This window comes from Nasonia vitripennis, assembly GCF_009193385.2.
Source record: "Nasonia vitripennis strain AsymCx chromosome 1 unlocalized genomic scaffold, Nvit_psr_1.1 chr1_random0005, whole genome shotgun sequence".
Taxonomy (NCBI): domain Eukaryota; kingdom Metazoa; phylum Arthropoda; class Insecta; order Hymenoptera; family Pteromalidae; genus Nasonia; species Nasonia vitripennis.
This window is the reverse complement of record NW_022279591.1, coordinates 2,249,445-2,266,846: the sequence shown is the minus strand read 5'-3', so window position 1 is coordinate 2,266,846 and position 17,402 is coordinate 2,249,445. Positions and strand designations below refer to the sequence as shown.

Sequence of the window (17,402 nt, the reverse complement as noted above, 5' to 3'; positions counted from 1 at the left end):
AAAAATCACAATTTGATGTCGACGGAGTTGAACTCCAGCAATCGATGCATCGCTGATTTAAAGTGCGACAGCGACGGTAGATTTCTCAGACCCAGCGGAATCGAATGCCAATACGCGCCCCTCGAGCACTGAAAGATTTTAGGCCCACATCAGTACGCGATCCCGGAACCGGAATCTCCCTTGTAGCCCTATTCGAGGTTCGGGACTGATTTTTTTTAAAGAGGGTCGTAAGGTACAGAGGCTGTCCCATGACAACTGCTTTGTAAAGCAGTACCGCCGCAAAGTACGCCCTTCTTTCCTCAACAATCCACCAGCCCAGATCCTCTCTTTAGGGTGTAATATGCTCACGCCTTCCAGCACCACAGATGTACCTCACACACGAATTTTGCAATCTTTGCAGTCTGGTATGAAGCTCACCTGACACATCACGATACACAACAGAGCAGTAATCCAAATGAGAGATGACAAGAGCCGCTGCCAGCTACTTGCGCAAAGCCTCGGTGCAGGATCGAAAAGATCTAATCCCGTGAAGGGCTCTATTAACCTTACTACGGCTAATTGCATCCACTTGCGGGTTCCACGTCAATTTAGAATCCATGGCAACACCGAGATTTGTGACCATGTCAACGAAGGGAACAAACACATTTTTCTGCACCTCAATGACTGGCAATTGCAACTCGTGTAGACAATTTATGTTATGCTCTGAACCAAAAATAATAGCTTTCGTTTTACCAGTATTGAGGTGCAGTGCGCAATGCAAATGCGCAACACTATCCGATAACTTCTCCGTCGGACCCCTGAAATTTAACAAAGTGTCTTTAAGATCGCTCACGTAGATGTTGAACAGGAGGGGCCCCAGGACCGAGCTCTGCGGAACGCCAAGGTTGGTTGTTAGCCGAAACGATTCTTCATTCGCTTTTGTAACCACTCTTTGATTGCGTCCTGTAATATATGATTTGTCCCAGAAGACAACACTTTCGGTGAAACCCATCCTGATCAGCTTTCGTAGCAGTTTTGAGTGGGAAATGGTATCGAACGCTTTGCTGAAGTCAAATAGTAGTAGGATAGTAAGTAAGTGTTTTTCGTCGTCAATGTCAGCCCGAATGTCCTCAGTGAGTCTCAGTAATGCTGTCTGCGTTGAGTAATGTTGTCTGAAGCCCGCTTGGCGGCTGTCTAGAATCCCCTTCGTTTCTAGGTACTCCGCGATTTAATCGTGGACTATCTTTTCCAGGACCTTGGAAAGGAAGCTCAAGAGTGCTATGGAACGAAAGTCTGAGACCGTAGATGGAATGGCCGTCTTTTTAAGAGGCACCAAAAGAGCCCTCTTCCAGCTGTTGAATAGTGCAGCTTTGCCCGATTATTGGCAAGGATTTTGCAATTACACTCTGCGGTATACCATCCTCACCCTTTGCTCGAGATGAGAAGTGAGCAACGGCTAGGACCACGTCCGAAAAAGTGACTGCACTAAAGGTGAAGCCATCGTCACTAGCCTCTGACAGTATCACGTCCAAATCTCTCTCGCGCTCAGTGCGCGAAATGGACACCGCAGCGAAGTGTGAATTTAACTCGTTCGGAGTAAAACCATGTAGCTTATCCTTGACCTTAGACAGAAGCCCTAGTTTACGCAACTCTATCCAAACGTTTTTTCTATTTTCTAGCGCGTCAAAAATTCTGCTCTAAATGAATAGATCCTCTGCCTCTTTAGTTCGAAGTTCGGCCTCTGTCGCGAGTGCTTGATGTTCCGCCCTTAAAGCATAATTCTTCTTCTTGACTGACGAGGATAACTTCTAAAGAGTTATCCTCGTCAGTCAGTATAACGTCAATCCATGTGTGAGATTCCCCGACATGGTGAGTCGCGCCATGTTCCACTAATTTGAGATTCAACTCACAGGCGAGTTCTTTAACAAACTCTGCATCCCAGGATGTCGACAACATGTTCGCGTTTAGATCACTCATGACTATTCTATACTTATATCCTTTTAAATGCATTCTGAGATTGTCAACAAGGTCGGAGTCCGCGGTGAAGGGTATACCTGGCGGTCGGTAAATTACTGCCACAAAAACAGGAGGAAGTTTACCCCGTTGTACTCTGCACATTAAATATTCCGGAATTTCCGGTTTTCCAGCGGTCTGTGTCAGCGATGAGCAAAGCAATGACGCTTTGTAGGTGTTATGTAAATACAAGGCCACACCACCTCCCTGTTTATTCCTGTCCTGTCTCAAAACTAAGTACCTATCGACCTCAGCGAACACGCCGTCCACTCCATGCCAGAAACGCGTCTCAGCCACCCGGAAAAGATGGTAGTAGGGGAAAGCACTGAAGAGAGATTGACGAAACAACCCTAAGTGCTTGCACAGCGAGGTCGCGTTTACGAAGCCGGCCCTCAAACCTCCCCGTTCTACCTCTCTCGAAACCCCTTGGCCTAGTCAATTCTGGATCTTAGTATTTGGGCCAGGAGCACACGCACCGACAGCCATCGCAGAGTCTGTCGCCGAGTTCGTCTTCGCTGCATCTTTATTGACAAGATTATTGTTCGGGAGCCCAGCTGGCACGGTGGAAGTCGCTAAACTAATTCATCGCTCGCTGGCCACCGGCGTCATCTGGAACGCTCGCGCCATCAACGATATTCTCGAAGTGCTTTATTTTACTCACTGACGCGATTTCTTTTTCGAGATTTATAAATTTCTCGTCAATGTTGACTGAGAGCTTACCGAATTGCTCGCGAAGCAATTTACATTCTTCAGTTGCTTCTTTCAATTGCGTATTTCGCTCGAGCAGCATGGTCTCTAAGGCGCTAACTCTTTCTACTAGATCACCGATCCCCAGGGTGACTTTAGGTAAGACACCGAGGGCATCGGCAATCACCCCAATCCTGTGCGCCACAGATTCCTGCTGAGAAACTATAGCCTGCTGCACGGTATCGCGGATGTAATTCGTGTACGTTACCAGGGTAGAGATGACGCTGCCGCTCTTGACTGCGGAATCTTCAAGTTGGTTGATATCCCGTCTCGACGATGTAGATGTAGAGAGGATTGACGACGATGCTGTTGGTGTGATGCTAGAGAGACCATTGCTAGGTGAAGCAGGCAGACGCACAGGGGTCCTCGCAAGCGTGGCACGTCCTGAGTGCGGGACCAAAGATAGTGTCTCTTCGAGCTGATTCTCACTCAGCTCAGCCAGGCCCGATTTTTCGTCTTCCAGAGTGTTGTTACTGCGGTTCTCATCATTGTTGTTGTTTGCCGCAATATCGCTGAGATTCGGAGTAACAGTTTCTTCCTTATGCCCCGAAATCTTTCCACCTGCAGCTTTGTTTGCATTAATCGGCATCTTTGTGTCTCTTTTCTTGAGATCTTCACTTTCGCCTTTTTCGCAGAAAAACAACAATGGCAGTACAAAACCGACAATGATCTGTCCAGTATAAGATTCCGAATATTCAGCTTAAACAGGCGAAATTTAAATTTAAAATCACTAGACACAATAGATAGCCAGTGAGTTTGTTGTTATTTAGGCTAGCAGAAATTTGTGTTTGCATTGTAGGTGACGCGAGGTAGTGAAGCCTTTACGTTGTCTTGCCGTGTGCGAAACTTGTCGGTTTTCGAAAACTATTACTCTTGATAATGTTCTTGCACTGTTTAGCTGCACCAGTCCTCTATATAGTTTGGACAAATATAAGAAATCCGTGGCGCCGCGCAAGGTAGCAATAGAGACTTGAACAGGCAGCAGTAAGTGATGACGAGGCTGCTATTAACGGATTTTGAACACGCGCATATTTCAGATGTTACACCACTTCCAGAGATGTTACAAGTATGCATCAAGGCAGCACGGTCACATATACAAGCACAAGCATTATTTATTTACAGAGTCGGACTTTAAACCGTTTAGAAGGCACAAAAAGTGCGGAGCTGATCTATTACACGTCTGTGTGCCTCGCGCTATCTACGTCCGCTATTAATCCACGCATTCTCGGATTAAGGCTCTCCGTTTCGCGCTTCCCCAAGTGCCGGCAAAATTAACCCCGCGCATCACAGAATCGCGGGTTAATCGATCGATGCGCGCCGTCCTTTTTTCAGCGCCGCCCGGCCGTCGCGCAACGGCGTTAAACTGTAACGGGCCCGCACGTAACTTCCCCATAAACGGCCGGCGCAGACTTCTTTGCGCGCGGAGAGAAAAAAAGGGTAATTCAGCGAGCGCGACCTTCACGGCGATATACGCGTGCGAGCGCGATTATTCCAGCGTTGCAGCGAGTCGCAAAGTTGTTGGCGTCTCGCAGATTATTAAAATATAACCTAGTCTAATTATTTCACGTGCTTTTTCATAATTTCTAAACCTCGCTCGTTTACTTCTGATTCCTGTTCCTTCCTGCAAATACCGCCGCCACCGCGGGCGTTATTTATTAGTATCTAACGCAGTTAAGCAGCCGAGCACGAGCCAGGCGGCGCGTAGACCCAGCAAAACAAAAGCAGCTGAGACAGCATGCAACAGAGGTGTTTCGCAGGCGTAGAGGAGTCCTCCGCCGCATCGAGGGAATGCGATTCATTCGTTTAGCGCGTTATTCGTTGATCTAATTTACAATCCGTTACATTGGCGCCCAACGTGGGGCTGCTTCGGAAGGAACGTGCAAATATTGTAATTTTCGCGATTTTCGGCGCGAGCGAGAAACCGTTGCGAATTTAAGAAGGTCACGCGAGCGACGTAAAGACGAGCATCCCCGCGTTATTTATGTCGCGCTCAAATCAGGCGGATTTGAGCAACGTTCGAATTTATTCGTGCGGCGTATACGAATAATTCGAACGCAATTCACACGAGAAGTCTGTGAATAATAATTAATCAGAGATTTTTGTTGCCAGGCCGAGAACAAATATATACCTGATATTATCACACAACGTAGAATTAATCGACTCGGAGCAGCGAAACTTGAAGCTGTTACTTATATCGTATGCTCTCCGAGTCAAATAATTTTCTGTTTATTATCGGGAGAATTTTAAAGCACTGTCGTTAGGATAGAGAGTAACATAATTATTTTTTCGTTACGTCTCGTGTGAAAGCAGAGCGTGTATGCGAAATTGTAAGTTGTTTAATTATTAACAATTAAACAGCAAAACGCAGCAAAGCGGCAACACAAACACGTGTAGCCGAAAAGTATAGTCGACGCACGCTATAGTGGAGCAAGTGTGTGAGAGAGAGTGCGAGCGCTTGCGGATCTACATAGAGGCAATTCTATGTGAAAGCGACGGGCGCAAGGTATATCGTCACTTCCACGGGAAGGCGCGGAACAGTATACTCCCAGTTTTCAGCCAAGAAAACCTCAAAATTTGTTAAGAAGAGAACACACTCGACTCGCAGATTAGGATATACGCGTAATTCCGCGAAAAATATTTTCGTCCATTTTCGGATTTTTTTTCGGGTGTCTGAGTGCGTATATGCCTGTAGCACAAACTGTGCGTTGCAAGTGAGAGCACAGCGGTGCTACGAGTGCGCGCGCCAGAAGCAATTCGTGCTTACCTGACGTAATTTAATTTTTTTTTAACGGATTTCACACCGCTTATACGAATTCAATCTTTCATTTTATTCGATTTCGCGTAATAATCTACGTCACAGCGACGCGCTTAGGTGTGCAAGTGTGTAAGTAGAAAGGTTGTATTTTTGCAGCTTACGTTGTAGCAACAAAAATACAATCTAGGAGCTATCTGGAGTTAGTGCGTAGGATAGGAAGCTGCCACGTCGTTGTTGCGCAACCGCGTAAACGTCATTTAGACGCAAAAGATACACCAACATGGCGAAAAAATTAGAGAAGGTCGTCGAGAATTGGTGCTCGAGCATCGACGAAGAAGAGATGGACGATGCCCTCGATAGTATGCAGTTGAAGCCAGACGGCAGTAATGGCGCGAGTAAAGAGGGAAGAACTGCGTAAGTCATTTATCGACGCAACGGCTAAACAAGTATCGACGCGGTCGATTTATACGGGCGATTATGACGCCGAAAAGCCGCACCCTCTGAAGCTGTTACAACAAGAGATCGACGCCAACGAAGTCGTGGTGACACCGGCGATCGAGATGAACTACGGTCAACTGGCGCAAGGATTAGGCCAACCGAAAGGGCTGCTAATCGCGATGTCAATAAGAAACGCGTTCGCAGAAATGCCAGTCACTGAGAAGAGTGAACAGGCACAAGCGCCAGTGTTGATGCCGGAAGACCAAGCCAGGTTAACAGCGCAAAAGGCGCAGGGTCGATACCAGAATAGAATCGTCACGATAGAGGTGCCGACAGGGAATCTGGTAACGACAGTAATTACGACAACGACGATAACGACGACAACGACAACGCCGACAACTACGGCGGGCGAAGGCCAAAGCGAATACGTCTTCCAAAACGGAAAGTTCTGCAGTGTGAAGATCACCGCACCACGCGCAGTCATAGGCGCAGCGCCAGTGACTGGCGGATTAGACACCAGATCTCAGCAAAGCGCTGTAACAACGAGCAATCGCCTGCTTAACAGAGGGTACGGTAAAGACAAGCGATGCAGCGCACAATACGCCCAGAGTCACGAAATATCAGCGCAAAATTCGGTAGTTCAGAATGACTTGCTAAGTCAGTCGATAGCTGAGAATACCGCAATGATGAGGGCGCTGATGTGTAAGATGGAGGCCATTATGTCACAATGGCCGACTAACATAGCGTCCAGTACAAGGGTGGATCCACTAGCAAGCAAGAGTAATCCACAGAACTCATGCAAAGCCGGTCATGTGAATTTTCAAGACACATACAGCATAAATCACACGAATCACAGCAGCTTCCGCGAAGACGCGGGCGCGGTGGCTGGTGGAGCCTCCAACTCTTGGATCCCGGCGAATCCTCTCTATTCGCAACCTTCAGTAGTTGCTGGGGAGGGGGGGGGGTGCAAATGCGACGAACGCGCATACGCAAGCGCTGAGTGACAGTAGCAACTACAATAGGTCGCGAAGACAGAACAACAGACCCATTGGTCCCGCAGTGAACAAATGGGGGATTAAGTTCGCCGAGGACTCATCGTTAAGCGTCGAGAACTTCCTACAGCGCATGGAAAAACGCAGAAGGCTGGACGACCTGTCAGATGCGCAGATGTTAGCGTCATTACAAGAGGTATTGACGGACAACGTGTACGAGTGGTTACAGAACCAGCTGTCTGAACAGGGAGATTGGTCCAGCTGGGACGATTTCTGCGAATCTATCAAGAGATCGTACGGGTAGACATAGGGCTACCAGCAGAAGTTACTGAGCAAAGTAATTTCGAGAACGCAGGGGCCTGGCAAACGCGTGCGGGTTTACGTAAACAACCTGCAAGGCATTATGCGGAGAATGGAACCCCGACCAGACGCTAGCCAGCAACTGGATCGGATATACCATAATATGCTGCCCGCTCTCAGACGAGGATTTCACCGGAAAGATTTCGAAACCCGGAGTAGCAATCGCAAAGGTCCCCAAATGCGCCTTTTTGGCCAAGACGCCAAAGACTGGCGCTAAAACGCCGCTCACAGCAGTAGAATTGGCAGAACAGACCGACGCACTGCTTATAATAGACGACACCCTAAGCAAACTACTAGATTCGAAGCTTACGGCGATGGCGTAACCGGCGAAGCACGCCAACGCTGGAGGAGGCAGCAAAAAATCAGTTCCTCAGCGTGGACGCTCCAGACCTAGAAAAGAGTGAGGCAAGTCTCCTAGTCCGAAGCGCAAAAGCCAGAAGTCAGAAAGAGAGCAGAGGAGGCCAATAGAGTGCTTCAACTGCCACGGAAAAGGCCACCTTGCCCGAGACTGTCCTTCGGGTAATGGAAACGGCAAAAAGGAGGACTAGGCGAGGTTACTACTTCTCTTGAACCGTCGCGCGAGGAGTCTCCCTGAGAGGAGAGGCACGTGACGAAGGGCGTAGCCGATATCTCGCGCGAAACCTCAGGCTATTTTGATCCCATGATCGCACTGTTGTTCAGCGAATATCGCCAGCCGACAATATCGCCAAATGAAGACGAGTCAGGCTGGTGGGTACACGTGGGCATCGGAGGGTTCAGAGTTAGGGCTCTATACGACCCAGGTGCAGCTATGACAGTGATGGGGTCGTTAGGACTTCAGATCGCTAGCGCCTGCAGTCGACCTTTGTGACAACGCGATGGCCGTCAAGCACAGTGTGCAAATGGTCAGACGTCGCCGATCATAAGATTCGTGGACTTGCCATTCGACGTCGCAGGTGTACAATGCGACGTAACAGTGGCGATCATACCCGAAGCGACCAACGAATGTCTAATTGGGAGGAATTTCGGACGCCTGTTTGGCGCAGTCCTCGATCCAAATAAAAATCCAAATAATATCTGAAGAAGGAGCGAAAGATTGTCCAACTTCAGGTGGCTACGATAGTTACAGCAGGGGCGATAGATATCGCCGCGGTTCGACTCACGTACCTCAGTAACGACGAGCACGCGCAGATTCCCAGAATGCTGGACAGCATCCTGCCTAAATCCAACCGTACGATCGGACGGACGCAGTTGATTGAGCACGGGATAGACGTCGGATCGGCCAGGCCGATAAAACAGAAGTATTATCTCGTGTCGCCAAAAATAGAGGATGGGATGTATTAACAAGTACGAGAGTTGCTTGCTGCGGGAATCATCGAACCCTCTGACAGTGCTTAGTCAAGCCCGGTAGTGATGGTGCGCAAAGCGAATGGGCAATTAGAGACTTAGAGAAAGTGCTCAAGCAAGTGATCGCGGCTGGATTGGCGATCAACCGAGACAAAAGTGTCTTTCGCCGAGAAGAGGTGAAGTATCTCGGCGTCCTAGTTAATTACGATGGTTTTTGGCCAGATCCAGAGAATATAGCGCCCATTGTGGCGTATCGAGCGCCGAAAAACCTGAAACAGCTGAGACGTTTCTTACGAATGGCGTCGTGGTATCGCAAATTCTTGCAAGAATTCGCGACCGTCGCTGAGCCGCTTCATCGCCTGACAAAAAAAGGCAAAAAATACGAGTGGGGGCGGAACAGCAAAGACGCTTTCCAACACGTGAAAGCGCTGATAGCGTCTGCGCCGATTTTTCATCGCCCATATTTCGAATCACAGTTTGTGTTGCATACGGACGCCAGTAATACCGGTCTCACCGCGGTACTTTTCCAAGTAATCAACAGAGAAGAGCGGGTTTTGGAATTCGCTAGCCGCACAATGTTGATAGCTGAATGAAACTACAGTGTCACAGAGAGAGAATGTCTCGCTGTCATCTGGGCTATACGGAAGTTCAGACCTTATATTGAGGGATATTAATTTAAGGTCGTCACGGACCACAGTAGTTTGCAGTGGCTATGCAACTTGCATAATTCACCGGACGCTGAGCAAGATGGGTGCTAGAAATGCAGGGCCACGTCTACACTGTGGAGCATAGAAAAGGCCTGCTGAAAACCGTACCAGACGCATTGTAGCAACAACTTGAATTGCGTTAGCTTTGTCGAATATAAATGCTTTTTATAAATGTAGTGTACAATCTATCTAAAAAATATTAACTTTTAAAAAAGTAAGAGGTTAGGCGAGTTTGATATATGCCGCGACGAAATTACAGATAGAAAAGAACTAAGATCAATTAAACAAAGTCAAGTTTATTATATTTAATCGTACTGAAGCGAGGAACAACTCTCAAGATGGTTACTATTTAACTTGCATGCCCGTTTCATTTTGTTTATTGGTGGACAACTAAAATTTTCTTTTTATGTATTAGAACGTCATACAAACACTTGATCTCAGTTTTTTCTATCTGTAATTTCGTTGCGGAATACATCAAACTCGCCTAACCTTTTACTTTTTCAGAAGTTGATTTTTTTTAGAGATTTCAATATTATTTAGTAAATTTTTTTTGAGTATTTCATATTGGACGTCGTAAAAATAAAATATAAACATCTTTAGCACCTTTCGACCACAGCTTTTTTGTAACATTTTTATTACTAAAATGAAATTACCAATTGTTCTGATACGCACCACTCTCGAATTATTTCTACACCTAGACACCAAAAACCACGGTGCGAACTACCCAGACCTCGTCATCGGCCACCCTGTACACCTGGACATGGCGTTTAAATGATTTTTATACCTTGACACCAAAAACCACGGTGCGAACTACCTAGACCTCGTCATTGGCCACCCTGTACACCTAGATACCGCCCTTGAATGATTTTTATACCTATAGTATAAACTTTTAATTCAATAGGACGTCGCAGAATATTTTTTTGTATGTAACTCCACAATTATATGAGGAATGTAAGGATATGTAAAAAAGGTGAAAAAGCAATTCCCTATCATTTTTTATGCGCAGCTAACTTCACCGCCCTTTCACTCTGGGCGCGGCTAACTTCACCGTCCTTTAACACTGGAGAAAAAGATAATGATTTAAGCAAATCATATACAAGATTATTTATATTATATAAATGACAGCGTTTTTTTTGCAACTTCTATCAAAAATCACTGATTAGCACATGAATGTGATAATATATAAAAATCACTTAGAAATAATTATGGAAAGTATCGCTTTTCTTAAAAGTAAAATCTCGGATGCCAATATAGCAGTAAATAGTGTCGCGGGCGCCAAAGCTTCGTTTGCTTCTCAAACTCGCCTTCGTGGCGCTATCGCGCCACTTGATATTTTATATTTGTTTCTGAACGATACGCTTAAATTGCGTTGTCATTCTAACATAAATTTGCAAGTATTTTCCCAGGTGATATAAAGTTTATTATTAGATGCGCGTAAGTTGCGTCATCTAATACTAATCAAATTAAATCTATAAGTAAACAAAATCTTCTATGTTTAAGCTAAGTCTTTCTAAATGATACGCCGAAATTGCATTATCAGTTTATACAAGTTGCAAATTTGTCTAAATATTTTTAAGTATTTCTACTCAAGGCGTAAATTGCTCTTGGGTAGAGACTAGAGCGCTTAAATTGCGCTAGAGCTAGTGTTTACATAGAGTGGTTTATCGAGTTTATATAATGAAAAGGAATGCGCCGTAAAATGCACATTTACGTTTGTAAGTAACATATTTAAATTTTTATAAGTATAGAAATATCTACTCAACGCTGTAATTGCGATTGAGTAGAGACTAGTGCGCTTGCAACTAGTAACTAGCCCTATGCTGCGCATAGCCTTTTATAGGAAGCTAAGCGAGCGGGTACTGAGCCGCCGAACACTCGCACATTTGCACCGCACACCTACATATAGATAAGTGTACGAGGATGCGCGCGCTCCGCCGTCGCTGCGTCATGGCTATAGGCATATATCTATATTTATTCGCGTCGCGCTCCCACTCTGCCGCTGCTGGCTGCTGTGGCTCTGTTACGTCATCGTATGATGTTGTGCTGCTGCTGGCTGTTTAGCGGTGGTGTGGAGCTTCGACGGTAAGAGTGGGGCAACGGGAAAATTCCGAAAATAAAGTTGAAATGTTTTATTCTTTAAATATGCTACGGAGCGTGTACGGGGCATTACAAATTACCAGGTGTCAGGATGAGCCCCGGATCGACGCGATATCATCTAAAGAGAAGAGCGTCACTTGAACATAAAGTATACCAAAAAATACTTTAGAATTCTTGTAGACGATGTCTAGGTGTCAGGATGACCCCCAGGTCGACGCGACATCGTCTACAAGGAGGAGCATCGTATGTAAATCAAATGTGTCGATACAAAATCGAATCTCTTGTAGACGATATCCAGGTGTCAGAGTGTTTCCCTGATCAACGGGACATAATACACGAGAAAAAGCATAGTATATGAATCAAATTTGCTGATAATAAATAATATCGAAATTTTCGAAATTTTCAATATACTATATTGTTTTACTTTGAAAAGTCCTCAAATTTCCCATTCCTTTCGTATGCATGATAAGTGGCCTATTCGTGCACTTATCATAAAAAGTACGGTGTGCAACAAGGGGGTAGTGGCTTTTTCAGGCTCGGGTGATGTTTTGAGCAGTTGTGTCCGTCTCGGGCGCCTACGACTCCCACTCGTGCTCAAAACATCATCCTCGCTAGAAAAATCCAATTTTCCCCCCTAGTTGCACAATACACTATTACGTCGTGTCAGAAAATGAAAACTTGTTAGTCTCTTATGAGTATTTAAAGATATTAAGAGACGATTTAGTTTGATCTCTAAGTATATTCTCTCGAGGATTTCTTTAGGTAGCATCAAGGTTTAGTTTTAAACATGGAAAACCGTAATTGTATATTTTTACACACCTAAAATTAAAGTTTATAATATAACGAACATGTGGGTTGGCGAGCAGGAGGGCACCTTCCTAGTAAACAGTATTGCATATATTTTTATCGGATTTATTCTGAATATATTTAGAAATTACTTTTCTACTAGAGATTTTTATTTCTAGGCTCTTTTCCCGCACGGCTTTCTCTCAACGTTTCGACCACCTGTTGCCATCTAGTGAGCAGACTGAACACCATCGCGGCGCCACTCAGTTTAAGGTCGGTAAACGCTCTCTCTTCTCTCACCATTGCTCCACCTAGAGGTCAGATCACCAACTACGGTGAGAAACAACGAGATGAGCACAATGAATGCGGGAAACGACGATGCGGGATACGAGACCTGCGGAAAATGCAATAACATCATTAAGAACAAGGCCCCTAAGAAATGTGATATATGTAACACACATTACCACTCCAAGTGTGTTACATTCACATCTTCAAAGGTCAGAGGTAAGGCGGTCCTGACCTGCAACGGCGCGATTTGTATGGAGGAAGTGGAGAGGGAGCAGGCCAAGAAAAGGCTTAACTCCTCGCAGCTCAATCTATCGCTGGCAGGGCCTAAATCTACATCTAAGCAGGCAACGACCAAGCCCTACAGCTCTGCACCACAATCTCGCGCCCCATCTCGAAATGGATCTCCTGCTCGTCAAACAACACCCTCGACGATCGAGAGCTCCCTTAAAAATATCCTAGAGGCTCTAGCTGACATCCGCAAGAAACAGGAGGCATCCCTGAAGACTCAAAACGAGATGGCGAAGAGGATGACCGAGATTGAGCAAAGGCTGGCTCCCCTAGAGCAGAGGCTCAAGGCCCTTGATGACCTGCCGCAGCTTACTTCTCGCATTAATGATGCTGAGAAAAACATCAGTGAGCTGCAGGCAAAGCTAGAAGACCTGGCATCGAGGAATCTTGCTATCCCGCAGCCAACCAACAGCAGTAACGGCACACCTCACGACGGCAACTACAACGAACTGGCTCACCTCCGCAGGGAAATATCCGTCATCAAAAGGCAGCAGGAGCACAACAACAACGACAATGTCGTTGTGATTACGGGGCTCCGATACACTGAGGAATCCTCATTGCGGCTGCTGGCTTATGCGGTGCTCACTGCGCTGGACCCCACAGTTCTCCAACGAGACGTAGTAAGAGCGAGGGTTATGGGAAGACTGGACACAGCCGCTGACAACTCAGCCAGAATGCCACCTCTTGCTGTCACTCTGGCGTCACATGCCCTCGCCTGCTCAATAATAGCTGCGAAGGCCAGAAAGCGCAAGCTCCACACAGCGGAGCTGGATGCAGACCTACTGGAGGAAGCGCGAGCCCCAGCTCCAGACGACCAGTGGCTAATCAACATCAATCCGCTCCTTCCCCCAGAGGTGCACAAGCTGAGGGTCAGAGCGCGGATGGAGGTCAAGAGGAGGGAAGGATGTCGTACATACGTGAGGAATGGCAAGCTCTACATCCGCCTCAACGACAACCGCGCCGTCGTCATCGAAACCGAGGAACACCTAGATAATTTTTTATCTCGGACACCACCAAACAACAGCAACAACAACAACATCAACTAAAATACATACACCTCATTCCACCCAAACCACCATCATCAACTTCATCGATCGCGAAATCTTCACACTCCAAGGTAACTCTGTCAGAAGGACTGCGGGTCTGTCACTTCAATGCGAACTCTCTCACGGGGCACATTGAAGTGATAAGACTCTTTTTGTCTACTCGTCCCACTTTTCACGTAATAGCTGTAACAGAAACCTGGCTCAATGATAAAGTAACCTCGATTCCCACACTGACTAACTATACGCTACACAGACGAGACAGAAACAGAAACGGTGGAGGAGTGGCCCTCTACATCCACAACACGCTGACTGCTACAATAATATCTTCATCCGACGGGATCTGGACGGGAAAGCCAGGCTACCCGGAGTATCTCTTCTGTGAGATCACTGCGAAGGGAGTCCCACCTATTTTCGTGGCGGTTGTGTATCGGCCACCACACGCGCCCTTCTTACAAGGAAACAATTTCATTGAACAGCTGAATAGTCACATGCACAACTACTCCACGAAAGTTATAATGGGAGATTTTAACGCAGATCAACTCTCCTCCTCAGAAGATGCCAAGTTCATCAAGGCCCTCATAGAAGAGAACTCCCTCAAACCGGTGCCCTATGGTGCTACGCACCACAAGCAAAACTCTGACACATGGCTCGACCTCTGCCTGGTCGACGAACAGGATTGCCTCATTTCACACTGGAAGACTGACTCACCATTCATAAACGGACATGACCTCATTACGGCTACACTCGACGTGCAAATTCCACGACAAGCACCTAGAACATACTCCTATAGAAATTACAAAGGCATCAGTGCTGAAAAACTAAACAACTACCTCAACACATGTGACTGGTCTACAATCGACACATCATCCCTTGACGCATGCATCAACACTCTCAACACCAACCTAACAAACGCCATCAATCAGCTCGCCCCATTACGGACTGTAACGCCAGGACCCACACGACACCCGTGGTTCACCTCGGCTCTTCGAGACCTTGTGACTGAGCGGGACAGACTATACATGATATTTCGCAGGACACGTCATCCTCGAGATCAACTTCTTTATACACCAGCAGTAAATAACGCACATAAGCAGGTCGAGGAAGCCAAACTGAACTACTATCACTCACGACTATCAAACATAACAGATGTAGGAGAAATCTGGAGAGAACTCGAGAAACTTGGAATCACCACCTCCAAGGAAACCACTCCATCTCGCTTCTCAACAGATGATCTTAACAGATACTTCAGCGGGATATCCAATGATCCACTCGCCCCTTCTGTCGACGAACAACTGCAATCACTTGATAGTCTGGAATATCCTGTCCACTTCAGCTTCAGTGAGATTACGTAATCGGACGTGTTGGCCGCAGTTCAGCATTTCACCTCTCAGGCCAGGGGAACTGATGGCATCCCACAGGTTGTTGTCTCCAAGGCCATGCCAGTACTGGCGCCCATATTATGTCGTATCTTTAACCTGTCCTTGAGCGAGTCATGCTTCCCCTCGGACTGGAAAAGGTCACTGGTGCGTGCACTCAACAAAGTCAGTTCTCCAAAATCCACTACTGACTATCGTCCGATCTCACTCTTATGTTTTCTATCCAAGGCGCTGGAGTGGCTGGTACATAGGCAGCTTTCTCATTACCTGGAAACTAGGCTCTTCCTTGATGACCTACAGACAGGTTTTCGTACCGGTCACAGCACACAGTCCGGCTTAATAAAGCTGACTGATGATGTCAGGCTTGGAATAGACAAAAAGAAGGTCACACTTCTTCTTCTTTTTGATTTTAGCAAGGCGTTTGACACTGTGTGTCACGCCAAGCTCCTTAGAAAGCTAACCTCTTTCGGCTTTTCTAAGCAGGTCATCCGATGGATTGCATCTTATCTCACGGGCATACGGCAGGCCGTCATTGGTGACGACAATCAACTATCCTCTTACCTTCCGCTCAATACGGGAGTTCCACAAGGATCCGTACTGGGCCCTCTACTTTTTGCACTGTACGTCAATGACATAAGCCTCTGTCTGGACGTGGATATTGCACATCTGATCTATGCGGATGACCTGCAGATCTACACCCAGTGCCACCTCGAGGATCTTGACTCCTGTTCCGACAGAATGAGAGCTAATGCCGAGAGGATAAGGTGCTGGGCTGGGCATAACAACCTAAAACTCAATGTCCTCAAAACTAAGGCGTTCGTCCTGGGCTCGCCCTACTATATCAATGCTCTACCTACAATGGCTAACACGTACATCAATATAGGGGGAGCCCGGGTTGATTTTGAATCTTCTGTGCGCAGCCTGGGGGTCGTGCTTGACTCCAAACTAACCTGGAAAGAACACGTAACACAAATGTGTAGGCGTGCTCACTCTCTTATGTATAGGCTATACTTTTTCAGGAAAAGCACGAACCTCGGTCTGCGTAAACACCTCGTCCAGGCCCTACTATTCCCGATCATAGACTACTGCTCACTGGTTTACTGCAACTTGACACAAGAACTCGACATTAAACTACTAAGACTGGTTAACACAGGTATACGTTACATCTATGGTCTTAAGAGGGGCGAGCACATCTCGCCTTACAGGCTCGAGCTGCAATGGCTCACCACTGCCGGACGTAGGAAGTACTTTGCGGCCTGCTTCTTGCGAAAGCTCTTTAACAATGCTAAACCATCTTATTTAATTGCCTACTTTGACTTCCACGTCGCACTCCGTCCTGTGAGGGGTGAAGCGATACCGCTAGACATACCTCCTTTCTCGTCGGAGGCGCTGAGGAATTCATTTCACATAATCGCCGCATACGTTTGGAATTCATTACCCTCACGATTACGAGACATCATACCCATCAATCATTTCAAAAGCGAGGCTAAAAAATACTTTTTTAGCCTTGAAAATTCGTAATTCGTAATCATCCTCATAGCAAACCAAGCACTTACCTCTCATACAGTCTCATACATCACCATCATTAAACAAAACTACAAACACACACACACACACATACACACACAGACCTTCAAGCACACCTACACACATATCCTCAATCCAATTAAACTTTAAATTATGTATCGATATATACAAGTATTGTACAACACATTGTACAGCAAATAAATCTAATCTAATCTAATCTAATCTAATCTAGTACGGTCATTACATGCGCGATCAAAAAAAGGGTCTTTGTTCACGTTGCGGCGTTTATGGCCCGGCGCCGCGCATGGCGCGGAGTTGGGTTCCGAGCGGCGAGAGCGCGCGCGTCATCGTGTTGACTTAACGCCGAGCGCAGCGTTAGGTCCGAATTTTATGGCTTTTTGGGGAGGGAAAACTACGAGATTTCAAATGTATCGGCATCTGGCGATGCAAATAAATTGGGCGAGGAAAACAGAGATCCGGGAAGGAAAGCCGTGTTTCGGTGACAAGCATTGCCCCGCGTGCTCTGCGGGGTCAGTTTTGATCGCGATACGGAGCTGAGAGCTTCGCCTTGTAGAGTTTTTTAAATATATCTTTTGCATTTTTACTTGAATTGTAGAGTTTTAATTTTACTTTGCCTTTCCAATTATAGTAGTTTTCTAATCGTTTTATTATTTCAG

The 17,402-nt window shown here is 46.4% G+C and overlaps 1 protein-coding gene across 36 annotated transcripts in view; it reads left to right on the top strand.

Moving 5' to 3' along the window:
• Nucleotides 1–17,402, top strand: part of LOC100118566 (coiled-coil domain-containing protein AGAP005037) — a 1,551,999-nt gene that overhangs the window by 1,084,785 nt on the left and 449,812 nt on the right. Inside the window, exon 20 of one of the 36 annotated variants that reach the window (XM_031921052.2) lies at nt 12,380–12,473. The exons of the other annotated variants lie outside the window; for them this stretch is intronic. Within the exon in view, the coding sequence (XP_031776912.1) occupies nt 12,380–12,473 (94 nt within the window). The remainder of the gene's footprint in view (nt 1–12,379; nt 12,474–17,402) is intronic. 36 annotated transcript variants of the gene reach the window in all.